This window comes from Triturus cristatus, chromosome 3_2 (assembly GCF_964204655.1).
Source record: "Triturus cristatus chromosome 3_2, aTriCri1.1, whole genome shotgun sequence".
NCBI classification, from domain to species: domain Eukaryota; kingdom Metazoa; phylum Chordata; class Amphibia; order Caudata; family Salamandridae; genus Triturus; species Triturus cristatus.
In genome coordinates this window covers 998,320,037-998,347,523 of record NC_140584.1, presented here as the reverse complement: position 1 = coordinate 998,347,523, position 27,487 = coordinate 998,320,037, and the positions used below count along the sequence as shown (strand labels likewise).

The 27,487-nt window shown below is 45.4% G+C and overlaps 1 protein-coding gene across 3 annotated transcripts in view; it reads left to right on the top strand.

Moving 5' to 3' along the window:
* POR (cytochrome p450 oxidoreductase) overlaps nt 1-27,487 on the top strand; it is a 624,051-nt gene that overhangs the window by 392,667 nt on the left and 203,897 nt on the right. For all 3 annotated transcript variants that reach the window (XM_085649617.1, XM_085649618.1, XM_085649616.1), the window contains one exon: nt 11,016-11,105. In XM_085649617.1, coding sequence (XP_085505743.1) covers nt 11,016-11,105 — 90 coding nt within the window. The remainder of the gene's footprint in view (nt 1-11,015; nt 11,106-27,487) is intronic.

Here is a 27,487-nt window from a genome sequence, read left to right as displayed (position 1 = left end):
TGTCATGTAGACAACATTTTTAAAGAACTTTTCAAGGCACAAATTATTTCACCAAAAGAGAACAAAAAGTACAAAGCTGCACCATCTGGTCCTACATAAATCAGGGCACAATTAACACCAGACTTACTAGTAGTGGCCAATGCATGCAAAAGAGCTAACTCCCAAACAACTGAGGACACTCCTCCTCCAGAGAAAGAATCAAAACTCATTGATGTCTCTGGGAAATGAATAGCAACCTAAAGTCAAAATTCTTCCCTTTGCAGTTACCACTGCACCAAGGGTATTCACAAAATGGCACGCAGTAGTAGCAGTACATCTGCGCAGGCAAAATTTACATGTGTTTCCTTACCTGGAGAATTGGTTGATTAAGGCAAAAAGCTCCCAACAATGCAAACAGCGTATGCAACAAACTCTCGCTCTATTACATCTACTAGGGTTTACCATCAATCTGCAAAAATCCCACCTTCAACCATCACCAATACAGCTATATTTAGGAGCTATACTCACGCTCATTTGGGACTGGCATATCCAAATACAGACCATTGTATTACTAATCCAACACCTTCAACATCACTATATATACAAGAGGTAGTGGTGGCATATAAGGTAGCACATCAATTACAAGCAACATATGTTTTTAAATTTATATTTATCTATAGAAGCTCACCAGTATTGATGCCCCTCAAGGTAACGGAAAGAAGACACCCCACTACCACCGATGTCACTACAAGGAAGATCAGCCGAACTCCCCTGTTAGACTAGACAAAACAATTGTACCTCGGCACTCTCAAATTTCACATTTCTATTCATGAATAGTAAGACATATTGATTTATCCAAAACCAATGTGGCAGCTCACAGGAAAACGAGTTTAGAAAGTCAATTCTGCAAAACTCCTATTTATTTCTTATTGACAATGTTTCACTCAAAAAGCAATAGTCAATTCGGTACAAAATAATCCAAAGACATAATGTTTCACATAAGACAATACTGTTACAATTTAGCACGTATAGGTCCCATTCTTGAACCCTCTTTTTTGGCATACGAAGATGGCAGCCGACACGTGTTTCGTTACTAATGTAACTTCTTCAAGGCTTACATTTTCATGATTGTCGACTCTCAAAAATTATAGATTGTCAACCCAACGCGTAAAGTTAAAATGTTGTTCCAAGACTAAGTATGGAGATCCTGATATTAAGTACTGCCGATATCGAATCATTCGTTGAGAATATTGCCAATTTCACCTTCCAACCTATTACGTAGAAGTTGCGGGCTGAAGTGTGCCTGTTCTAACGTGAAGGCGCGAGGGCTATGTTATGCCCCTGCTCTCGGCGATCCCGCCATGTGTCCGTGTTTCCCCTCAAGTGACTTGGCAGGGCGCAGCAACAAGTACACAAATGGGAACTTTAACCCAAAGTTCTCCTACCTTACTTTTAAAAATGGGGGTTCCTACAAATAGACCTGTTTGCAACCCCAGAAAATGCTAAATACCTAAGCTTCTCATCCAGGTTCCACACCCCCTATCCCAAAGGCAGTGCTTCAAGGATGTACTGGTCAGGAATATTAGCCTACGCTATTCCGCCTCTCCTACTACCATTAGTGGTCAGGAAACTTCTGCAGACCTCACTTACCCTAGTTCTAGAATCTCCAACATGGGCACATCCACTATGGTTCACCACATTACTAAAACTCTTGCTAGTCCCACAAAGAAGCTTCTCCTGAACCTGGACCCGCTCACCCAAAACCAGGTCACAATAAGAAATCCTATTCCTAAGGAAAGGAACCTTGCGATTTGGCTCCTGAAGTCCTAGAATTTGGATAGTTAAATTTATCTCAACAATGTATGGATATTCTTAAACAAGCACGTCAACGTACAAACAGGCAATGCTATGCTGCCAGATGGAAAAGATTTGTTCTCAACTACCAGCAGCAAAAGGTTAACTTCTCTCTACATGCACAAATACAAACAATCCTTTTGTATTTGTTGCATCTTCAAAATTCTGGTCTAGCATATACCTCCATACGTGTTCGCCTAGCAGCCATTGCTGCTTACTTACAAAATAGATAACTCTTGTCTTTATTCAGGATACCTATGATTAAGGAGTTTATAGAAGTGTTTAATAGTCGTTCCATCTACGGTTCTACCCGCACCAACATGGAATCTTAATAGGGTACTAACAAGACTCATGGGACCTCCGTTTGAACCACTATAATCCTGCCAAATGCAATATTTATCTTGGAAAGTTGCATTTCTAGTAGCTATCACTTCACATAGGTGTGTTAGTGAGATCCAGGCGCTAACTTCAGAAGAACCATTCTCCTAACGTCACAGAGACAAATCAGTCCTTCGGACAAATCCAAAGTTTCTACCTACAGTAGTGTCACCTTTTCATATTAATCAATCAATTGAGTTATCTGTTTTATCTCCACAACCAGAGCCTGTTGTAAAAAGAGCCTTACATACACTCGGTCAAATGAGCTTTAATGTACTATATAGACAGAACCAAGACTTTTGTAAACTATGCAACTATTTATTGCTTTTTCACCTACTCACACTGGAAATCCTATCTCACTTCAAGATGTAAAGCTAAAATACATTTAACTGTAACCCTTAAAGCTTCCTCTACTCGTACAATAGGGGCTTTCTATTGCATTTTTAGGCAATATTCCCTTTGCAGACATTTGCAAGGCAGCAACATGGTCCACACCCCACTCCTTTACAAAACATTATTGTATAGATGTATTTCCACGTCAACAAGCCAATGTTGGCCAACCAGTAATAAGGACTCTTTTACAAACAACTGCTACCCACACTGGATAATCACTGATTTGGGAGAGGGACTGTGTTACAGTTAATGCACAGCACACATGCCCCAAACTAATTGTTACTTACCCTGTAAGGATCTGTTTTGGCATGTAGTGCTGTAGATTTACATGCGCCCTCCCTCTGCCCCGGTAACCTAACTACAACTCCATTCTCAACCACCTGTGGCTAAACAGTCAAAAGCACTATCACCAAAGGGAGAAGTCACACATTCTCGTGACTTAAACAACTTCTAAGAAAAACAACTTGTAATTTTACACACCCAACACTAGATAGCAGACTTATGCACAGCATGTCAATCTACAGCAGTACATGCTAAGAACAGAGGCTTACAGGGTAAGTAACAATTCTTATTTTATGAAAATTTTCCTTTTCATTAACTTCTAACTACTGTTCTGACTGTTGGAATGACTACTTACAGGCTTCCTAATGTACTGTTTTTAAAGTTGTTTTGTTTTTTGATTCAGGAATATGTGATAATCTGATAGACATCTAGCCGCAGATTCCTTAACTTAGAATTATCCCCAGGTGTCAGACTGGATCCGGAAAAGTTTTGCAGCAGCACCTTTGTGCGCAGGGGGACAGCTCCACACGACCCCGCCCTCATGTAGTATACGGACGTGACGTCAGCGAGGTCATATAAGTCCCTCCCGGCGTGCTGACGTCAGTTTCCTTCTTTTCCGCGTGCAAGGCGGATCCGGAGTAAGCGGTTCCTCTGGCCTGTTTTCAGGCCCCTTTTGACGCCTTCGTGTCTGGAACAGTGTGCGATGCCTTTGGGCTTTAAAACGTGTACCTCCTGTTCGCGGCAAATGTCCGCAACAGACCCACACCTTATCTGCATGTGGTGTCTGGGCGAACACCACAACTTGACGGATTGCGACGCCTGCCAACAGCTCAAGCGGAAGTCCCTGCGGGAGCGCCGGATGAAGTTACTTTCGGCTCGCCTGTCCCGGTCGGAGTCGTCACGGCCTCTGACCTTCTCTTCGGCGACAGGTCCCTGAGGCAGTGGGTTCCGTTTGCGGCGTCAGTCGCCGTCTGGTTCCCATGTGCGTCGCTCGCCCCTTCCTGGTAAGTCCCGGCGCATGTCGCCGACGTCCTCGACCTTTCCTTCTGTTGTCGTGGGCACTACTTCTCGGATCTCTCCGGACGTGCGCCCCCGGGAGTCGTCCCTCCTCTATCCGCCTTTCCCGGGCATGGGGGTGACTCTGATCCAGATGGCGGCCTATGCCGCGGCCTTGCAGGCCTCCCTTGGGTCCACTCCTTTTCCTGGGGCGTCCTTGGACCCTCCGCTACGTGCGAGGTCTCTGGTAGGCTCTCCCCCGGTGCCGATTGAGCATCTCGCCTCTAGGGATGATGAAGATATGGCGTCTTCAGGGTGCGACCCGGCTGGGTCCCCCTCTTCGATCCATAGCACCCCTACCGCGCCGCATAGTCCAGTGGGGCTCCCTGTGGTGTCGCAGGTGGTTGCTGGTGCTCGCAGCTTGACTCTGAGCCCACCTCGGCCTTCCCGACAGGCGGCTGCCTTTTCGGAGCCCGAGCCGGTGCCGAAGCCTTGCCTCCCCGGCTCCGGCTCCTTTCCTTACTTCAGAGTTGGAGCCTGTTGTGGTCAAGGCAGCGTCGGCGCCGGTCCGGCGCTGTAGACTTGCCTCCCCGGCTCCGGCACCGTTCCCTTCTTCGGAGCCGGAGCCTAATGTGGTTGAGGCCGAGTCGACACCGGACGAGGCTGAGTTGGCGCAGGACGAGGCAGAGTCGGCGCCGACCGAGGTCATCCTGGCACCGCCTTGACGCCGGATCATTGACTCCTCTCCGGAGGCTTCCAGGGTGAGTTCGGTGTCACCCCAACGTCCGGCAACGCCGGATCCGTCATTGCCTCTCCCCCACCTTGTAATTTGTGGCTTCGGCGGATTCTCCGCCTCCCCAGGAACCCCATCAGGACCCTCATTCTTCCATGGGGCTTCCTTCATTTGGACATTGGTCTCATCCTCCATTCATCGGGAACCCTCCTTGGGATGGGAGGCTCAGTTTACAGCCCTCACCCACAGATGAGTTATTGTCCCCTCCTCGGATGGCTACCAAGGCTTGTGCGGCATTTCTAATAGTTGTTTCCATGGATGCCCGCATTCTGAGTATGCAGCCCCGTTCGGTCCCTCTGCCTGTTGACCCTCTGTTGGATGTCCTCCACCATGGTTAAGGGAATGTAGAGCCGCTTCTGCCTTTCGAAGCTTCTCTTTATGATGCACTTCTGGGCACGGCCGGCATTGGGTGATCCGGTGGCTCGTTCTATCATCCACCGCCCTGCTCCAAACAATCCAGTTTGCTTATTTGTTCATCCAGACGTTCAGAGGTTGGTTCTGCAAGCTGCTTTTCCTTCCTTGCCTCAGCTGCTGCTTCCTCCCTCGCCTCCACTAGCGCAGCACTTCGATCACTCAATACAGTGCGTCTCTTGGCTCGGGCTACGTCTGCCCTTTGGGACTCTGCCGAGTCTCTTCTGTCTTCCACATCTGAGGGTGCTCGTGTTGACCTCCTCCGTCTAATCCGTGACGGCCATGATCCGGCGGAATTTACTATCCGCTCGGCCCTGGATACCTTGGATTCCTTAGGCCGAGCTATGAAGGTTCGGTTGCACTACGACGCCATGCTTGGTTGTGGGATGGCATCTTCCGGAGAATATCCGAAGACGCCTTGTTGACCTGCCCTTTGATGGGGTCCTTTTGTTTGATGCCCACACTGATTCAGCAGTTCAGCGCCTCCTTATGGGCTTTCACCCTTCCCTATAGGTCTGTACTTAGCGGGTCTCACGTTATCATATCCTGGGGTGGTTACCCTTTCATTTAACGTCTGCCTGTTGAACTATGTGTTTTTGGGATGGCAGTAAGCCTACTGTGGCAGTGTTCCACAGGTTGTTCTGTCCTCTGACTGTGGTTTACCCTAAGAGGTGTTCCCCTGTTTTTCTTGGGGGTTTTATATACTCTAGGTGGGGTACCTGTATGCTATTGTGTAGCTTCGCTCTGCGCCAGGCAGCCGTGGAGGTCCCCTTGGATTCCCTACGTCTACTGATGGCATTTGCTTACCGTTGGAGGGTTTTCAGTGTTGTGCTTTCTGGCCCTGCCTCCTACACGCCACAGGTCTCTCCTTGCTTGAGCCTTGCGTCCTCTTCTAGGGTTTTTTCCTTGTACTATCTCTTTTCAGTGTATTTCAACACGCTTCAAAATGAAGCTGCCTCCTGCCCCGGGTGCATCAGGCGGGTCCTCCTATAGTGCCCGTAGCTGAGTGGTCTCAAGGCTGGGCCCTTTTGAGATGTATATATATATTCACTGAAAAAAACATAGGTTTCACACATGTTATAGTTAGCTGGACATTTCACTCATGAAAAACCATTGAAATTCCCCCGTTATAGTTAGTGCAGGCAACTATAACTCACGCGACCGCAATCCTCTGCTGATGACGTCTACATCACTGTATTTAGACACTTATTTACCCATGTCTTCTTCCATTAATCTTTAGCTATACATATATTACAAATATTTATTTTTCAGAAAGACACATATGTCATCAGTGATGTAATATCTGACGTCATCAGCAGAGGATTGCGGTCGCGTGAGTTATAGTTGCCTGCACTAACTATAACGGGGGAATTGCGCTTCACGCACCGTGAGAGCGCTGAGGGCGCGCGGTGCGCTTCGCGCACTGCGCGCCCACGTTACGCAGTTCGCGGAGTTTTTCCGTGTCTACCGTACGCGCACGCTACGCGTACTCCGCGATTTTTCGCAAAAAAATTATAGCAAATTTTGGCCCTTGGGGGTCCTTCTGGGACCCCCTGACAAAGGCTAGGGGGTCAGGAACTGTCCACCATGCCCCCTTTTCACGTTCTCCACCTTTGTTTTTCACCCCCTCAGACTGCGAGAGACAAAATGGCGGCCGACACTTCCTGGTTTCGACCGATTCGAATGTTTACTAAGATCTAACAACCAATCAGAATCGCGCTCGCGCACGGTGCGCGCTTATAGATATATATATTGATTTAAATGCTATTTTCTCAGGAAATACTGAACAGATTTACACCAGACCTGCAAAAGGCACATCCCTGACCTGAGGACTACCTCTCTGCCAAATTTCAAGTAATTCTGTTCAGCCGTTCGGGCTGTAGCTTGGACTAAAGGTCCTATGGAAAAATGCATGGAGAAAACGCGTTTTGGGACCCCCCCTTTTTCTCAGCCCCCGCTTAACGAATCCCCCCCGAGACTTTCAGGGAAGGAGCGGAGCGCCCCACCTATTTTGAAAATTTCGCGAGGATTCGTCAATCGGCGCCAAAGTTATTCCAAATAGAATGTTGCGGATTTCCTATGGAAACACGGTCCTAACTATAACTATCTACTGGCGACCGCCAGTACCACCTCTCTTCGTTTCTGCGAGGTCTGTTCCTATATCCTCGTTTTTCGGGAAACAGTTGGGTGCCTTATACTCAGCCTTGCCATCGTTCTGCCCGGTGGTGTTTTTTCTTACAACATTTAGGCTGCACTTTGGTGCATGTTCCTGCATCTTCAGCAATGAGGTTTCCTGGGGTTCCACTCCCTAAGGTGGGCCTCTGCTCCTGGATGCTCTTTCTAGAGTCTTATCTGTCCCGATCATGTACTGCACAGGCCCTCTCTTCTATGAGGGTGCATTTCCCCTCCGGGTCGGAGGTGGTGGTCTGGAGCTCTGTTCTTGTTCTCAGCAGCTATGTGTGTTCTTCACCTTCAGTGCCTCGGATGCCACACTCTTCGGATGTGTATTTTTACTTTGGGTGTTACCCTCATCTGTGCCTGATGTGCCTGCGTGACAGCTCTTCTGATGAAGGTCGTCCCAGGTGCTGCGCCCTGCACTTCTGTCTTCCGGGAGTGTTCTCCCCTTGGCCTTCAAACTGCCTTGCTGGGCAGTCCCATACTCATCATAGCTACTCCACCTTGTTGTCGCTGTAGCTGTCTGCTATATGCATGTTCTCATTGTGGCTCGCCTCGGTGTGGTTCAGCATGGTAATGTCCGTTCCGTCGCGTTTTGGTGACTAACTGTGCACTTGGCGTGTCTTATGTTCCCACCTGTGCTTCTGAGCCACTGCTCTGTTCCTGCCTCTTGCCCTTCGCTTCCTGGATGCTGCCTGTCTGGCCTCCCTTGCGTGGGCTCACCTGTTAGGCTCTCAATACGTCTCTCCATGTTGTTCTCTAGCTTGGTTGGTGTCAGTTTACTGCGCCATTGAGCTCTGGGAGTGTTTAGTGTGAGGCAGCTCTGGGGGTGGTTTCTCCTTCCTCCCTTCGTTATGTACTCTCCTATATATGATATGGCTTAGTGCCGTTTCCACATATACTCACACAGATATGGTGTCGTGCCATTTTGGCAGTCTTGTGATGCCTCGCCCCCTGTTATCTTTTGCTCTTCCGAGCTCCTTGGGTTGCTGACTGGCTGCACCGCCACAGCTTTCCCCTTAGTCCGTCACTCGGTTGCCGGCTCAGTGCTCTCTGGCACTTTCTGTTGTTCTGTCGAAAACCCACCTCCCCCTGGGGTATGGCTGTGGTATCTCTTCTAAGTTAAGGAATCAGCGGCTAGATGTCTCTATCAGATGTACGAGTATTTACCTTCGGTAACAATCTACCTGGTAGAGACATTGTCTAGCGGCAGATTTCTTAACGCCCACCCATCCTTCCCGTTATGCGACGACCTTGCCAGGTGGGTTTCTCCGCTTTGATTCCTTTCAGTTGGCACTGGTCTTCATCCAGGGTGTTCAATTTGGTGCAACCCTTTTGATCTACAATTTGCAGCCACCTTCCTCTAGGTGGCTTCTCTTCCTGTAGAGCGGTGCTTATTGCTTCGCATTCACCAGGAGATTCTTCTTCCTTTTCTCTTCATTCCTCTATCCTGGTCCTTCCAGTGTGGGATCTTCTCCCATTGCTTTCCCTCCCTCCCGCCTCCTCTTTTAACTTGGGGATCTTGTCTCCTGTTAAGTCGTCCTTTTGGGATCTGCTGGGCTGTTTCAGCTTTCCATTACTATTGGGGAAGTGCCATTCTTGCAATGCCTTCTCTCAGTAGATTGTTGTTCTTCCTGTGCTCTGCCCTTGTTGGCTGACACAGTTCTACGTTGTAATAACAGTCTGTCTTTGTCGGGATATTCTTCCCTTGTTACTCAGCCTCTGGTGAGGGTCCACGATTCGCTTTGCGGGGTTGTTTCTCAGAGCGTTGCTCTCCCCTTTACTTCTTGGTTTGTAAATAGACAGTGTCTGATACTGTCCTTCATGAGGGTGTTAATGCACCATCCGATTTCTTTGCCTTACGGATTTTTTCTCCTTTGCACACTGTTCCCATACTTTCACAGTTTTGTTGGTGGCTCCGCGTTGGGCCGCGGAAACGTTTCTCTGAAGAAAACGGACGTCCGCATGCCAGGAGGGACTTATATGACCTCGCTGATGTCCCGTCCATAGACGACGCCAGGGCGGGGTCGAGTGCCCCGTCCCCCGGAGCGCAGAGGTGCTGCTGCAAACATTTTCCCTGGGGATAATTCTAAGTTAAGGAATCTGCGGCTAGACAACGTCTCTACCAGATACATCATTACCGAAGGTAAGTAACTCGTACATCTTGTCATTAAGATCCTGCTTCACCATAACCTCTACATAGTGTCATCCTCATGAAAACCCTAGTCAAACTACAGTACTGTACCTTCTTTCTTCTTTATCTTCCACACTAAACAACAGCTACTAAAAAACAAAGTTGACGACTTGGCTTCCTGGCATTTTGGTACAATATACCAGTGATCAGGCATGTACATTTCTGATTCGTTTTTTAAATATATCCATTACTTTGCCTTGTAATACCTAGCTGCTCCCTAGGGAAGTTATGACTGCTAGTTAAGTTGCAGCTCTTGGTACCTGGGACCCTTCTTCTTATCTTGGCTTAAACACCCAAGCAAAAATCTGTGATTGAGAAAAAGCGAGATAAAGTTATCTGCCTATGAATTCTCAAATTGTAAATGTTTAATTTATTGATACATTATTTCAATAAAAGGGGTGATTTGTAACTAGCCAAGTGCAAGCATTGTGGCAGAACCAGCACCCAATAATACATGAAACTGGCCTTGAACCGTTGTCACCCACTTGATTGAAAAACTGATAGAATTGATCAGACATATCTCCTGTTTACTATTTCACTGAAGTATTTCCCAGCTACCTCCTGTGCTTGCTGAATGAAGCCGATTAAGCCCTTGGGAACCTGCCCACCAGTGGCTCAGTCTAGCCGTCCTTCGAGAGGTCCAATTTTTGAGTCCTTCAGTGTCTAGTTCCTTCAGCTTGAGAAACCCCTTCAGGTCTATGGTTCTCGCAGAGGACCATCCTCCACCACACCTTTAAACATACAGCATTCAAATCCCTTTCTGCATAGAATAGAGTTAAAGAAACACTCTTAAGTATTGTTATGTTAAACACGTGTATTTAATGAGATATATGTGTTATGGTAAATGTTAAAGCGTAATTAAAGAAAAGCAAGCCCCTTTCCTATTGATATTCCCCTCTTCTGAACATTCCCTCTTCATGACACGGACACTTTCCAGTAGGCAATTGAAAACTTTAGCAGTGGAACTTTTTTGTAGGAGATCATTTTGCATGCTTATTGGAAAGTGGAGGAAATCCAAGCAACATAACTACACGATCATTTCAACATCACTACATGACCATTTCAACATCACTGTTCTATTTCCCTCAATGGAAATACTTGAAGTGATGTGCATGCAGCAGTATCAAAGATTATGACCTTGAGGCTTTTACTACAGAGGATATGATGTGTACATGGTTGGTACGTTCTTAGTTAATTACATTTTTAGAGGGTTCATTTCTACTACCAGTTGAGAGGCAGTATGAGGCTGTTAAAGCATAGCTAGAATGGAAGTATGTCCTTATTGGGATTTTAAGTTAATTTCGATCTGATCTCACAATTTTCAGAGACACAAGTATCCACTCAAAGCACAATTCCTGCTCATCTTGGGTTGCAAGATTGTGCTGGACTCTTTTTTTGAGTATTTTGAACTGAAAGAGTTTTATTTTATCCCTATATTTGTTTTAGAATTCACTCTCATCAGTGCCCAACTGCATTAAACTCTAGATGGATTTTGCACACCCAGCCAGATTTTTTTTCTTCTCACTTCCTAATTTCCTTTCTATTGTCCTCTTTCTACAGCTTAGAGGAAGACTTCATCACTTGGCGGGAACAATTCTGGCCAGCAGTCTGTGAACACTTTGGTGTGGAGGCAACTGGAGAGGAATCCAGGTGAGAGCAAAATACAAATCCTGTGTGGCTATTGGTTTACTGCTGACGTCTCAGGGTCACCAGTACTATTACTATCAAATTTGAGGACCAGCTTGCTCTGTGTAGGCATTTAAATGTTATTTGACAATTGTAGATCTGTGCCGAGGCATAAGTTAGATCTGTTTACTATGTCAGGAGCAGCCAGAGGCAGTATTTCTTACAGAATCCTGGCTCCATGGGGATTCCATACCAGACATATTGCAGGCATTATATTCACAAAAAATACTCTAATGGACCTATAAAAAAAGGATCCGATAAACTGAGGGGAAGAGGAAAATGGAAGATTCTGAAATGAAGGTTGTACCTAACCCAACCATGATCGTGGGGGAGAAAAGTATTTCTTTAAGTTACCCTCACACACCCTAGTGGTGTCATGCTTCATCATCGGGTCACCCAGACCCCTAAAAGTCCGGGTGGGCTCGACCACAGTGTTGGGAGTGCTTTTAATATGTTAAAGACAGAGGGGGTTAGCTAGATAAAATACCTCAGGCAGATCCCCAATTTCCCTTTATTTTTGGGTCTGTCTGGGTCATAAAAACAAATAAAATTGGGTCTTTGTAGGAGTGTTATGGTTCTAGGACCCTAGTGCCGACATGTTTCAGTCCATAACAGGGCCAAAAATGGTCCAGGACTTTCTTCAGGGCAAATATGTAACTCCCCTATGTGAGTGAAATTACTGGGATGGGAAGTCCCTATCCTGTCAGTATGGTGGGGGCAGAGTAGCTGCTCCTCGTGATATATCTTTAAGGTGGGTGTGTGTCAACTGCCAGGCTCCATCTGAAAAGGAAGATAGAGACAAACACCACATAAAATATATCAGCGGTATGATTTCCGCCGTGTTCATTTCCCCTTTGCGGTGTAGTGAAATCCGCAGGTGGACATGCGTGGATTCGTGCGCATTCTTCTATTTAGAGGAGTGTCCTCTTGATGTGCCACTCAAAACCAATTCACTGTAACATATCATTGTATATGTGACAGGCATTCTGTGGTAGTGGCGATTTTATTCGCATCCTAGCGGTATCAGTGTGATGTCTGATCTTGAAAATAGCGTGCACCATGTGTATCCAGTCTCTATTGCACTCTATAACGTAACCATATTGATCTTCTAATTTCAGAAAACCTTTCTACGAGTTTAAAACAAGTAATGATAAATGCACAAACAGGCATACAACACACTCACTCATACACAGTCTATAGTTATACATTACCCAATTCGGGGAGGTTGACTGTATCTCACAGGACCAAAAAGACAAAGAGGGCGGTCCTGGGGGTAATCGTGAAGAGAATGTGGGTCAAAATGCAGAATCGGTAGGTCTGCTGTTATGTGTAAGGGGGATCCGAGTAGGTAGGATCGGTTGTGGCGAGAACAGTTCCTGCACATGTAACAAGATAGAGTCAAATGATTATCCATAATAGCGCTGTCAAAGAGTACTTACTTAATTAAGATCGGTCACCCTGCCTGCTACCTATTTGGTTCTGGTCCTCGGCTTTCGCATATTCGAAACGTTGGTGTGGCGCTTAAATATCGTAGAAGCGCGGTGAAATATCAGACTAATTGAGACACCGCCCTCCGGTTGAAGGAAATGACGTGAGGCGTCATGACGTACATGGCGGACGCCGGAAGTCGTATGAAGGGATTTGTAGTTTATTAGATATACATTGTAGTTCAATATTACGGACTCGCCGTGGGTCCATAAAAGTTTCGGGTGTTCATGGAGTAAATCATAATAAGCACTCGTATGTGAGGTTTAAATATTAAAACTTTAAGCCAGATTTTTTAGAGAGGTAATCAAAGAGGGCTAATTTATGTGCAATCGTGGGTGGTTATAGATTGCATTCTGTGTGATGGAACATGGTTCCGTACTCAAACATACTGCTGAATAGAAGTATTAGAAACTAGTAATGGGTGAGTTCAATAGAGGCAAAAATGTATGGGAGACACTATTCATTCTGCGAGTGTAATGGCAGATAGAATACTACAATTTAAAATGAAGCAGGTAGCTCTGGTATATACAATATATATAATACTAGTAAGGATACTTAATTATATATGTATATATGAGATACAATGGAAACCCGTCTGCCCTAAGTATAAGGATACCAATGTATAGATATACAAGACGTGGTCCAACATATGGAGCTCATTGTTATCAAGTGTTTACATCAGTGAAGGCACGGTAGATCATTTAGATGTTTATAGAGGCCCTTGGGGTGTATAATTCGGTCCTTCACTCAAGGCATGATGTTTAACATTGGCAAAACACCTTTGTGGGAGGTAGTAGTTCAAGGATATCATTTGTTCAGCTGGCTCCATGGTATACAGTCATTGAGTCCCTTCTCATGCGTTTTCAAACGATACACCCAACGCTGTTCCCTGTCCAGAAGTCTTTTCTGCAGATTTCTGATGCCATTGATTTTCTCAATTATTGTCCATCGTATATCTGTGTCTTTGTGTTGTTTCTCCATGAAATGTGCTGTTAGTCTGGTAGCTGTGATCATGCGTCTGATCGTGCTTCTTTGTTCGCTTATCCGTATTTTTATTTTGCGTCTGGTCATGCCTATGTAAGACAAATCACAGGGGCATTTAATAAGGTAGATAACTGCTTCTGAGTTGCAGTTCGTATGTGACCTTTGTTCCCATGGAGTACGTAAGCCTAATTCTAGAGTTTTGGTGTGTCTGGTGAATTCGCAGGCTACACAAGATCCACATGGATAATGTCCGGTTACTGGCGGTGTATTCCATAATGTCATCTGGACGTCGCCCATGGTTCCATATGTGTCTGTGTGGACTAGGGTATCTCTTAGACTTCGGTTTTTTCTAAAAGAGAAAATGGGTTTTTCATATGTAAGTTTGTTAGAGGTAAGAATGGACCATTTCTTATTTATTATTTTCTTCACATCATTTGAAGATGAATTGAATGTAGTAACACAAATCATTTTCTGGGGTTGTTGTCTTTCTTGAGTTTCGAGAAGGGCCTCTCTGGGAGTATTTCGTGCTCTTTTCTTGGCTTGTTCAATGATTTTGATTGGGTAACTTCTTTCTTTAAGTTTGTCTGTAAGTATTTGTGCTTCTTTTTTGTAGTCTTGAAGTTCGGAGCAGTTTCTACGGATACGTAGGAATTGTCCTACCGGAAGATTCTCCCTAAGAGATCGTGGGTGGGCACTATCGAATCTCAACAGGCTATTTCTGTCAGTAGGTTTAGTGTACAGCGAGCTGCTCAGTGTACCATTTTTTGCAATGATATTGATATCTAGAAATGGAATTGTTTCTCTAGCTTTGTTGATGGTGAATCGTAGATGTGGATTAAGTCCATTAATCCACAGAGTGAAGTTTGAAAGACTCTGAGTATCACCTTTCCATACCATGAAGATATCATCGATGTATCGATACCATTTGCAGATGTTGTTAGTATATGGGTTTGTGTTCCATATATGTAAGTTCTCAAAATGGCTCATGTATAGACAAGCTATACTAGGAGCAAAAGTGCTGCCCATAGAAGTACCATGGATTTGCCAATATAGCTGGGTTTCAAATTTGAAGAAGTTTTCTGTAAGTGCTAGTCTCATTAAAGTAATGATCCATTTCCTAGGTGCAGTCCATTGCCAATCTTCACTTTCCAGGAGTTGTTCAATGACTTCGATACTTTCGGTCTGGGGTATACTAGTATATAGTGCTTCTACATCTAAACATACTAGGAAACAATTCATCGGATCGTACTCGATGTTGGTCAATAGATTAAGGAGATGTTTAGTATCCTGTACATACGATGTTATACGTTTGACCAGAGGGCGCAAGAACCAGTCAGTATATTGGGAAAGTGGTTCAAGGATAGATCCGATCCCGGAGACTATAGGTCTGCCTGGAGGGGGGTGATTTCCCTTTATGGATCTTGGGGATGGTATAGAACAGTGGAATTCTAGGTTCCTCTTGATTCAAAAATTTGTGTTCTTTCTTAGTAATCCATTCCCTCCAAGGGCATCTGATGTTAGTGTAGATATAGTTGCCTTAAGTTTTTGTGTGGGATCTCGAGTAATTTTTCTGTAGAATTTGTTATCAGCCAGAAGAGTGAGGCATGCTGTCTTGTAGGCAGTTGAACTTTGAATTACTGTTGCGCCCCCTTTGTCAGCGGGTTTGATTGTTATTTCTGTTCGGTTTTTCAATTTTGTCAAGGCCGTACGTTCTTTGTTGCTTAAGTTGTTGAATGTATTCATTCTGGGTTGGAGTTCTTCTACTTCTTTAGCCACTGCTTCTTCAAAGGCTAGTACCTCTGGGGGCATCATGCTCAAGGGTGGATAGAATGTTGATTTTAGTCGTAAATTGGTATATTCTCCATCACTGACAACATCTTCCTTGTCTTGGAAGAAAATCTTGAGTCTGATTTTTGAATTGCAGGCATTACCAAACCGATATTATATAACCAGAAGTGATCGGCTATAATCGACAAAGAAACTTTTAAGTTGTGTTGTCTTCACTCCTCTCATTATATCAGGTTATAAAACAAGCTCTTCTTTTGCTATCTACCTTTAAAAAAGCTCATCAGCAATCAGCTAGTACTATTTTTGGAACATTGTGGTTGGTTCCATTTTATTCTGATGGGTTTCAGGCCAGAATATTGGACAGAAACAGTGTTATTAGCTGTCACAGAAAAACTGCAATCAGGGAGGCCCAGCTGCAATAATATTGCTGGATGTGAATGCAACCTTTGACACTGTATCACATCCAGTCTTACTTACAAAGGCCGAAGCAGGCAGGTGTTGTCAATCTTGCTTTGAACTGGCTTGTATTGTTTCTAGAGGGAAAAAAGTTTTCAGGATTGTGAAAAGCCATTCTATTGAAAGGCATATTCTCTGAAGCATGGTGTCCTGCACGGTTTGTCTCTGAGCCCTATGCTTTTTAATCTATATGTACACTCCATGGCGGAGATTGTGTTATCTCATGACCTCGCAATAGTGTCATATGCTGAGGACACTCAGTTTATCTCCCTCACTCCCAACACAACATCTACCTCTGACCAACTCATATCCGGTTTTAAGGATGTAGCAGAATGGATTTCAGTTAGCTGTCTGAAGTTTAACTGGGATAAAACAGAAGTGATTATGGTCGGCAGCTATTTCATTCGCTGGTCTATGGTGTCCTGGCCAGACTCTCTAGGTAGTCACCCCACTCCCAAAAATTCAGTTACAATTCCTGGGTATTTAGCTGAAGAACATACTTCCTCATAAGTGCAAGTGTAGACTTTAGCAGCCAGTTGTTTTGGACTTCTGAGAATCCTCAGAAAAATCTTGGAGTTCCTACCTTTCTCTTCAAGAAGGCTTGTTGTCTAGGTACTAATTCTTTTGTGTCAGGACTCTGGTCGTTTTCCCTAACTTGGATGTCCCCAATACATGGTGAGAAGATTGTCTATGGTACAAAATGCAGCAGTGCACCTCCTGCTAAAGATTTTAAACACCCTTCCACATCAGATTTGCTAGCTTACCTCCACTGGCTACCTGTTGAACAGTGTATCAAGTTTAAATTCCTTTGTATGGTTCATCAAGCCAGTTTGTGACCCCTAAGGTGTGGAAGGCTAAAAGTGGTATCAGGTCCTTTGGATATATCATTCCCAGATTATATAGCTTCTTACCTGTGAAGATTCACAAGATTGATAAGGAGCTGAGGCTTAGAAAGCAATTGAAAACCTTTCTATTTGTCTAAGTCAGGGGGAACGTAGTCTGGATATTTGCTGCAAAGTGCTGGGAGGCCCATTCGGGTAGCCATGTGCTTTAAAAATGGCTAGACAAGACTACCTAAGAAATTATAAAGGAGACTTCCGCTCATACAGAATGTGGCTTTGTGTATGATTGAGTGCGCCTCAGTCCTCATAACGGCCCTATTCCTGCCCAGTTCCATTGGCTGCCACTCAAAAAGACAGTCCTTTTTAAATCACTAGTTATTATTGTGTTGTCTATAGTTCTGCTCTTTCCGTTTTGACTTTAAAATCCCATAACTAGACATCGCAGCATGTCCTGTATTTAGCTGGCCAATATTTGCTTGAGGTTAGCACTTCCTCCTTTGTGAATTGGGCGTAGTATCTGTGAGGGAATATATTATTTATTAAACTGTGCCTCATCTTTTATCTCCTGATGATTATGACACGCTAAAAACTTCCCCTACTAAAGGTATTTTAATTCTTTTTTAGGAATAAACTGATTTTGCATTCTTTCATTCAAGAACTGTACCTTCTTCTCTTGTGTTATTACCTCCAAGGGCAAGAAACATGTTCTTCAGAAATAACCTGTAACATAAAATAATCCCTGAGCACTGTTATGCTTTCATCTATTTTTTTTTTTTTTTATATTCTGAGACACATACTCTTTCCGAAAGAGTCACTAGATGATCTGCTGTGGGCTACTTTTCATTATTTCTTCCTTGACTGAGGGGAAAACTCTGCTTTGATTTTGGCCCGCTCTTTGTCCTTCTATCTGGTGCACAGTTGCCTGGTTTGTCCGTCAAAGAGCAGTTCTTCCCAGACCTACAATATATTAAAGTCAATGAAGTAATGTACTAAAAGGAAGTCTATGATACGGATGATAATGATCCCCTACCCTCTTCGGACACATCAGATCCGTTAGGCCTCAAGAATGGCAGTGGATACACTACAGAATATAAACATTGATGCAGCACCTGGCCTAGCACTGTCGTTATGAAAGCGGCTGAAGTGCTGTAGCTTCCTCTTCCTAAAGTTGTGTATCAGCCAGATTTCTTGAGCAATGTATTAGTCAGCTGCAACTACAGTGAAGCTGCTCATTCCCTTTAATGAGGCTTTAGTTAAGGCTGTTAAAGAGCCGTTGTCTAAGCCTGCCTCATGTCCAGCAGTAAATCACATTATTGCATTACATTTGAGACTAGCCCTTGGGGACCCTGCTTTCTTGTCTCTCCATCCTTCTCCAGCAAGCTTAGTGGTACAGGCATCCTCCACCACAAAAGTAAATCCAGGAGCCTTCCCTACCCATTCACCTGCTAGATAGTAGGGAGAAGCTACTTTTTCTGCAGGCAGCGTAGCATTGTGTTCCCTCAATGCTGCTGGTCTATTGGAACACTACCCCAAAGCACTTTACCATATGGCAGCATTGGTCGTACCCCAGCATACTATAGCACCCCAAGGCTATTTTGCGGAGGTGGTCCGTGATGGTCAGTTTGCTTTCCCACATATAATCAGGGTGGGCTGCAACAAGGCCAATTTTGTTACAAGAGCAATAGGTTCTTCTGTTGCTTTATGATGACACACCTGGCTACACTCATCAGGCTTCTCAGCTGATGTCCAAAATGCATTCATGGACATTCACTTTGACAGTGAACACTTCTTTGGTCAAGAGCGTTAAGAGCCACTGCTAGGTCACTAGGGATGCAGTCATTAGCAAAGGACTTTTGCTCCTTTCACAAGCACCAAGCTTTTGGCAGAGGATTTAAGGTCCGATTCCATTAAGCCACCCAGGCAGGTCAGCAACAGTAAAATTCCGTGGTCTGGCAGTACAATGGCAAATGTAAAGAACAGGCCGACAGGTTCGATCCTCCTTCTCCTCCTCTTCCCTAGCACCACTAGGAAATTTGCAGTAGTTCATCCGTGAATAAGGACTTTTTGTTGTGAGAGGATGTGTATCCCCTTTTCTGCAGACCTAGAAGGCCAGAACGTCAGGCCAGTGGGTCCTGCAAATTATAGAAAAGGAGTATACCCCTTCCAGCAATAACCCCCTTAGGCCCCTCTCCAGCATTCCCTTACATCTGAGGACCATCTACAGATCCTGCAGCCGGAAGTGGCAGTACTGCTACAGAAAAGAGCAGTGGTATTGGAACCAGAGCGGGAAATTGGATAGTGGTGCTACTCTCAGTACTTACTGGGCCCCAAGAAGGATGGCTGTCTTTGTGCTCTTGAACTGGTACCTATGCAAGGGAAAGTTTAGGGCGCAGTCTCTAGCTCAGGTTTTGTGGGGTCTGGGTGTGAACTGGATGGGGTCCCTCGACCTGCAGAATGTGTACTCTCATATACTGATTTTGCATTCTCACAGGAGATATTTGCAGTTAGTGGGGGCATCCACTCACTACTCATTTGTAGTTTTACCTTTGGATTGTCTTTGGCACCTTCATCAGAGAGTTGGCGGTTGTCTGAGCCCATCACAAGAGGTCATCTATTCTAGTGTTCCATACCTGGGTGACTGGCAGCTCGAAGCTGGTTCACCGCAGATGGTATTGTTCCACATTCAGTGTCCTTGCTGTTCGATTTGGTAGTGTCAGTCTGTGTGCTCACATCTTTCCTGAAGCCCTTGCAGCTCCTCCTGTTTATAAGGGAGATACTAGATACCACCTTGCTCCTGGCTTTCTCACCTCCACAGTGGATCCAGGACATTCGGGATTTGATTCCCATGCTTTTGTGTGGGAGCTCTGATAGCAGTTCTGATAATTCTGCACCTACATTGTATGTTGGTTCCTTGCATCCTCCTCGCCGCACTCTGGCATATGATGGCCCTACAGTGTTGCCTACGCAAGCAGTGGTTAGGCTTCTGTGAGACATGGCTGCCTCCTTTGTGATCTCCAGGGATACAGCAGTGGACCTGAGCTGATAGGAAGCAGAGGAGAACCTGTCTAAATTGAAGCTCTGAAAGGAAGCAGAGGGGAACCTGTCTAAATTCAAGTTCTTCTGCCCTCCTCCTGCAGTAACCAAGGTGGCAATAGACTTGTTTATCTTTGGATGCGGCAACCAGATGGGGGAAATGGACATCAGAGGCATTTGGTAATTTGTGGAACAGAAATTACACACAATCCGCTCAGGCTTCTGGCTAACACTCAAGTCTTTTCCCAAGGCCCCTGGTGGTCAGTCCGTCCAGATATTTAAAGACAAGACTGCAGTGCAGTACTTCAACAAATAGAAAGGAGTCTGGAGTCCAGCCTTTCCTTATCTGGAAGTTTTAAGGTACTCAAGCACACAAACAAGGGCTGTGGCTAGTGACCAAATATTTGGCAGTTTTACTGAATGTCAGGGCGAACAGTCTGTCATGTTAGCAACCACAAGCGGTGCCTTCATCTAGAAATGGTTTAGGACATCCATGCTCTCTATGGGATACCTTAGGTTGAGCTTTATGCCAATCGCAATGACACCCATTGCCTGACATTCTATGCCCTCCAGCATCCATCAAAGGAAGCTTTAGGGGACCCGTTTAAGTTTTCCCTTGAGTGCATGTTTCTTCTAAAACCCATGATTCCTCAGGTTCTGGCGAAGATATGCCAGGACTGGGTCCAAGCCATCTTCGTCAACCTGTCTGGCTAAGAAGGGTGCGGTACACAGACATGCACCTTTACATATGTGCTCCTTTTTATCTCCCACTCATTGGACGTACCTCCTCTCTCGCGGGCGCGCCGCCGGCGCGCCGAAGGCACGCCTAAGGCAAGCCCGTCTGCGTCCGTCCGTGCCAGAACGCTGCCAGCTGTCAAAAATCTCTGCCTGTTCCTGCGCCCATCACAATGTTGCCCCTAACTTACTCAAGGGAGGCGCTGCTGGAGATGAGGACCAACAGATTTAGCCAGCAGTGTGATGGTAGGTTTTGCCTGGACTCCGGAGCTTTTACTAATTGTAGCCCCTGTTGTAACGTATTGGTCAGTCAGCCCCAAGGAGCAGGAGACTCTTGGAATTTAGATTCACCTTTTGGAGGTCAACCTTTGACTAACATGACCCCTAAGGAAGACCTAATCAAGGATAGGATGGCCAGCGGCATCCTTCAAGGGCTATATATCAATGCAAGGTCCATATCCAAGCATGCCACAGAGGTCTGGGACCTGTTGGATGATCACAAACCCGACATCTGTCTTTTCACGGAGACATGGCTACACACACACTCTTCCGCTTCTTAGCTATTGCTTTTCCCCCAGAGTACTCGGTAGTAAGGCTAGATAGAACAGGGAAAAGAGGCGGAGGGCTAGCCATAGCGACTCGCCCCACCTTAAATCCCAAAGTGTTGCACACAGTATCATCTCCCGGGCTTGAGTTGCTGATTCTAGCCATAGAACCGGTCAAAGGCCATAAAGTTGTAGCAGCTGTTGTATATCACCCCCAGGGGAAAATAAGAAGGCTTTTTGTGCCCCCTTATTAAAAATACTTGCCCCATTTGTTTTACAAACAAAAGATGTTTTCCTGGTAGATTTTAATTTTTACTTTGACATGGATGCCAATTCGGACACCACCGACCTGCTAGCAGCAATGGAGTTGGTAGACTTGCTGCCTAAAGTGGTTTGGCCAACCCATTTAGCAGGACATACGCTGGATAATATTTTTACCAACATTTCCAGTTTGAGCACAGAACCACCGGCCCTTAGTTTTTCTTTATCGGCGCTGAAAAGTAGGGAAAAACCACGAGGACGGAAAGTCACACGCAGGCAATGGAGGAAAATAACTCCCAAAACATTTAGCACTGTCTTCTCTCCTCCTATGGGTAATGAATGTCAAGACATCAATGTAGCCCTAGGAAAATTTGAGTCAAAGGTTACAGTGGCTTTTGACAAGATCGCCTCTAGTAAAACAACCACAATCTACGAGAGATTGAGTCCAGCACCCTGGTATTCGGTCAGCCTAAAGCTGGAGAAAGCTGCTTGCAGGGTTAAGGAGCAAAAATGGAGAAAAACTAAAACTGATGTAGACAGACTGGCCTATAACTCAGCACATAGGCTGTACCTCAAAAACTGTAACACAGCAAGAAGAACTTTACTAGCCAATCGTATTGAGGAGGCAAAGTGCTCATCGAAAGAACTCTTCAGGATTCTTAAGGAATTCACTACCCTCAGAGTAGCAGCTCCCACTTGGCCCTCCTCACAGGAATTTTGCGATAATCTAGCCACGCATTTTAAAAATAAAATAGATACCATATATGACTCTTTTGAGCAGGGATCAGTCAACGGGGAAAGAATCTCTATCACAGTAAATCCCTCTATAGTAAAGCTGGAGACTTTCGCACTGATCACTAGGGAGCAGGTGCTACCACTTTTGAAATTTGTCAAGTCAGGCTCCCCGTCTGACATAGCTCCCCCATATGTGCTGTCGGAGTTAGCAACGGAACTAGTTGATCCCATCACGGAAATATGTAATCTATCCCCAGCCACCTCCTCTTTTCTGGCTAGTTGGAAAAAGGCCTTCATTAAACCCCTACCCAAGAAACCAACGGCAGATAGTGCCGACCTACAGAACTATAGACCGATCTCGCTCCTCCCAGGCTGCTCTAAAATCATGGAAACTCTGATTAATCGCCAACTGTCAGATCATCTGGAGCGGCATGACCTCTTGGATCCCTCGCAGTCGGGTTTCCGTGCTGGTTACAGCACGGAGTCCGCTCTGGTAGAGGTAAGTGATACCATCAGAATGCTGCTTGATGAAGGGACCCCGGTTGTGCTGGTCCTTCTTGATCTGTCAGCAGCCTTTGACACCATCTCTCACAGAATTCTGTTGGACAGACTGCGAGAGATTGGTGTCACTTGAAGGGCATTAGAGTGGCTGCAGAGCTTCCTATCGGATAGATCGCAATGTGTTCAACTGGACTCATTTGTCTCGCAGACCTCGGCTGTGGATAAGGGGGTTCCTCAGGGCTCTATTTTAAGCCCCACCCTGTTCAACATCTATGTGTCGTCTCTGGCCACCATCATAAAATCCTGTGGGTTCCAAACCATCTCCTATACTGATGACACTCAGGTGATCATTCCCATAGAGAAGGACCCCATGGTGACCAGAGACAGATTTAAGAGCTGCATGATGAAAATATCCACATGGATGAAAACAACTATCTGCAGCTGAATTCCAACAAATCAGAGATCTTATTGTTTGGCAAAGCAGCAGAGACATGGACAGATGAGTGGTGGCCGGAGGAATTGGGATCATCTCCCCTCCCCAAAAAAGGGGTAAAAAACCTAGGTATCCTAATGGACAACAATCTATCCATGGAAGAACATCGGGTAAATGTTTTGGACTGATGCGTATGTTAAGGAAGGTATTCCCATGGATTCCTATCTCCGCCAGAAGGGCTCTGATTCATGCTCTTCTGGTAAGCAGACTGGATTATGGGAATGTTCTCCTGGTGGGGTTGAGGGAAGACCTACTGTCTAAGCTACAAGTCGTGCAAAACACGGCCGCCCGCTTAGCCTTAAACAAACCCCCGCGGACGACATCCTTGCCACTACTAAAAAAGCTTCATTGGTTGCCCATTAGAAAAAGGGCACTTTTCAAACTTCTGTGCCTTGTTTTCAAGGCACTCCATGGACAGGGACCTAAATACCTCTTGGATAAGTTGGAAGGGTATATCCCATCGCGACTCTTAAGGTCTAGCTGCCGAAAGCTTCTCCTAGTGCCGAAAATTAAAAATGTGAAGATAGGGGGCCGTGCCTTTTCCTATCTGGCCCCTAAACATTGGAATTCGCTGCCTCTAGAACTGCGCTCCTGCCCCTTGTTAACTATTTTTAAGAAGCACTTAAAAACCTGACTATTCAACTGATACATCTTTGCTGCAGAAACCCACCTCCCAGGCGCCGAGAGATCCCCTTGGGGATGATTCGTGCGCCATACAAATAAAAATAATAATAATAATAATAATGCCAGGGCCTGCAACCAAGTCTCCTAGGATTACAAATCGATATGTGGAGATTTAGTGAGTTAATTTTCACTCCGACCCACGGTGGTTGATGTGATATTGTCAACTCATCACCTCTCAACAAAGTCAGTGTACTCTAGAAGATTGAACACGTTTGTAGCTTGTTGTTCAGATAGGCATGTTGCTCTTTTGAAGGTGACCATGTCCAACATGCTCCAGTTCACATTATCCTTGCCCCAGCAGGTTTGTGCAGTTGGTAAAATTGAAGAATATATTGCAACTTTGTCAGGCTTTTGATGTCTCCCAGACTAGTTTTCTTTGTTCAGATCACCGGTGCTTGTTCCATTTTTTTTTTATTGACATTTTGTAAAAACGTAAGTTACAAACAGACAAAACAATCACCAATACATTACTCAGTTCCACCAGGACAGTGGTAGGACAGCAGCAAGATTCTTCTTCAGACACATAGCAGTTATACACCTCAGCAGTATATTACCAGGTTGTGCAATGACATTCGTAGGTCTTCTAATATGAGGTGTGGACAGTGGTGGAGGGCGGTTAGTTCTTGGCTCTAGGCGGCTATGAGCTATCCTTCCCCTTGAGTCACTTTAAAAGCTGTCTATGTTGACTGTGTTTAGCCAGTTTACAAACGGCTCCCAGATGTCATGGGGGCGGGACCTCTCAATTCCCAGTTTGTCTCCAGTTGTGTCTTACAGTGTGTTACACTGGTGTTCCAGTTCTTAGTTGGCGGTGGGATCGCCCTCCAATGAAGGGCCACCTGGCGCTTGGCCATAATTAACAGCATGGCAGTCAATTTCCTCTTTTTGGGTGGAACAGTGGTGTTCTCGCCAAGCAACGCCGCCAGCGGCGTGCGAGGCAACTCGTGTCCCGTGATGTCGTGTATATGTTGCTGTGTACGTATCCAGAAATTAGCAACCGGGCAGAATTGCCACGCTACGTGCAAGAATGTGGCCTGTGTATCACCGCATCTCCAGCAGCGATCGTCAGGGCGCAAACCCATTCGGTGCAGTTGCACCGGGGTCAGATAAAGACAGTGGATGTATTTGAAATGGTTCAGTCTCCGACGGTAGTTTGAGGACAGCATCTTCCATTGGTCGTCAGAGATGTCCACCCCCATGTCTGCCGCCCATGCCTCTCTTGCCCGGTGCTGGTTACATTTTTAAAGGGTTTAACAAACATGTTTCTGCCAGTTCCATTTATTAAACCACAATGGACTTGCATTTAGTTTGGGCTTTTTTAATAATCTTTTTACTGACATTTGAAGAAAATACAGTTGCATTTCAAAATTCACTGTTTAATACATTGTCATTCACAACGATGAAGAGAAACAAAACCCTCAGAAAAACCCCTCCCTCACAACCTCCTTCGCATTCAAACTGGGGGTCTAGTAGGACATGAGGGTTCCACTTCTTGGGGCAATCTTTTATCGTGCTTTCTTTTTTTAGCTATCATACACCAGTCCAAATCCCGTTTCCAGGAATCCAGAGAGTGCGGACCCCTGGCTCCCCAAGCCATAGCGATGTTACTTTCCGCCACTGTCAACCCAAGCATGGCCCAAATTTTGAGGGTTTTCAGGGCTATGTTCTCCCCCACACATTTATCATATACCTGTTGACTGATCCAGTCAAACCCGAGCCCCCCTGCTTGCCTCATGCAGTCCGAAAGGTCAGTTCAGAATGCCTGAATCATTTGATAGGCCCAAATGATATGATAGAACGTGTCTACCTGTCCACACCCCCTCAAGCACAGATCAGTTGTTTCTTTACTTATTTTCAGTAGTGTCATTCTGGAATAGTAAGAACGGTGTAATATACGGAACCACACCAGGCGGAATCCTGATTTTATTGGCACTTCCTTTTTCTTTTGGGGCACTCATGGCCTCCTCTCACTCTCCATCTTCAAAGTGTCCTATATTAACGCCCACCTTTCCTTCAGCTGTTTCAGAGTATCTTGGGAGTGAAGTATGATCTCTCTATATGCCAATGATGTTGCTTTTGTAAGCATTGGGTTGCAAAGCACTCTTTCCTCCAGTGGGGAGGACTCCTCCAAGTCTGCGCCCCTCACTATGATGGACCGTAGGGCGTGCCTGATTATCAGGTGGTACTCCGTGTTAAATTCTGATAGAGGAACCACATTGTCTCCTCCCCCTCCGTCCACCACACATATCTCCTACAGTGGGTATGCCTAAGAGGTCCCATTTGTCAAATCCCTTCTTCTCTCCCACTGTGGCCAGTGTCTCTGTATCCCAGTGAGGAGTTGCCCTTGTAATTTTGTTTTCCCACCTCATAAAGGTTGTTACACTGCCATATTTTCACCACTGCTCTGGTAGGAATGGGAAGTTCCCTCTGCCACTTCCAGCCATTTAATGCTGCTGGGTATCTTCTATTGCCCATCACCCATATATCCATTTGCGATGCCGGCTCAGTCTGTGCTTGAAAAGACCAGCCATTTATAGTTATCAACTGAGATTACATAATATTTCTGTACGGTTAGAAGTCCAATCCCCCAATCATATCGTCCCCTGGTCAGTGCATAGTGGCTTTCTGTGTTGCAACAGCTGCACCGTTCGCAAGGTCCCTAAACTTTTGTTGTTTGAAGCTCTAGCTATACCTCATTTCTACATCCCCTCTCTCTCTATTAGGCAGATTTTATCTGTAGTTCCACTGCATCCAGTGTTTCTTGCCTCTTTTTTTGCATACTGATATTAAGGAAAGTGCCTGCCCCCTGATCACTGTTTTGTAGGCCTCCTACAGGGCAAGGGCCGACTTTACCGTTCCCTTGTTTTTGGTAAAATATTATCAACGCAAGAGCGATTATTTTGTGCGATTGTAGTATGTACATTGTCTACTATGTGGGTTATGTGCCCTCCACAGTTCCACCAGCGAAGCAATCCTGAAATGGGTTTGGCCTCTTTTGTGATTTATTTATGCCGATCTGTCCCAATCCTCCCCTGAAACGATATAAAGTCCCCTCCCATCATCAATGTGCCCTCTGGAAAACGGAGGAGCAAGGAGCTCACTTCTGGCAAAGCTAGTGCATGAAGTTTAGGCAGGATGTACATGGAGGGACTTCCAAATCACCCAGGAGTGCCACATAACTGCCCTTTGGGTCTGCCCATAGTTCTTGGGGGATTAGTGGGAGTGTATTTTTAATGAGTATCCCAACCCCCCCTAGGACAAATGTGTGCCATGCGTGGGCCACCTTTCTAAAACCCCATCTGCCTAGGGCTTTATAAGAAGTGCATGGCATATGCATCTCCTGAATCATCATTGTGTCAGGAGTGTGTTTTCTAAAATATTGTTGGACCACTCCCCTTTTTATCTTGTTCCCCCAATCCATTGACATTCTAAGAGATGATCTTGAGCGAGTTCACTTTGGCCATGGAGGGGTAGTGTTGTGCTCTGTCTGGTGTTTTCCCATATTAATACATCAGTACCAGCCATGTCAACTGATCTATTCATGGTCTTAGTGTACCACTCACTTTCATGGTTAGGACAAAGAATTCCGAACATACACAACTGCCCCGAAACACTTGCCCCTCCCTGCATGGTAGGCTAAAACTGCCCACCCCCACTACTGTACCCTCCAACTTTGCAGAGCACCTGTCATCCAAAACTGTTGCATACTAAACTGGTGATGTTATCATCAAACTTTAGTTAAATTTACCCTCTATCCCTCCCCCCATTACCACACGCTGTCCTTGACCCGCATACCAGTACAGA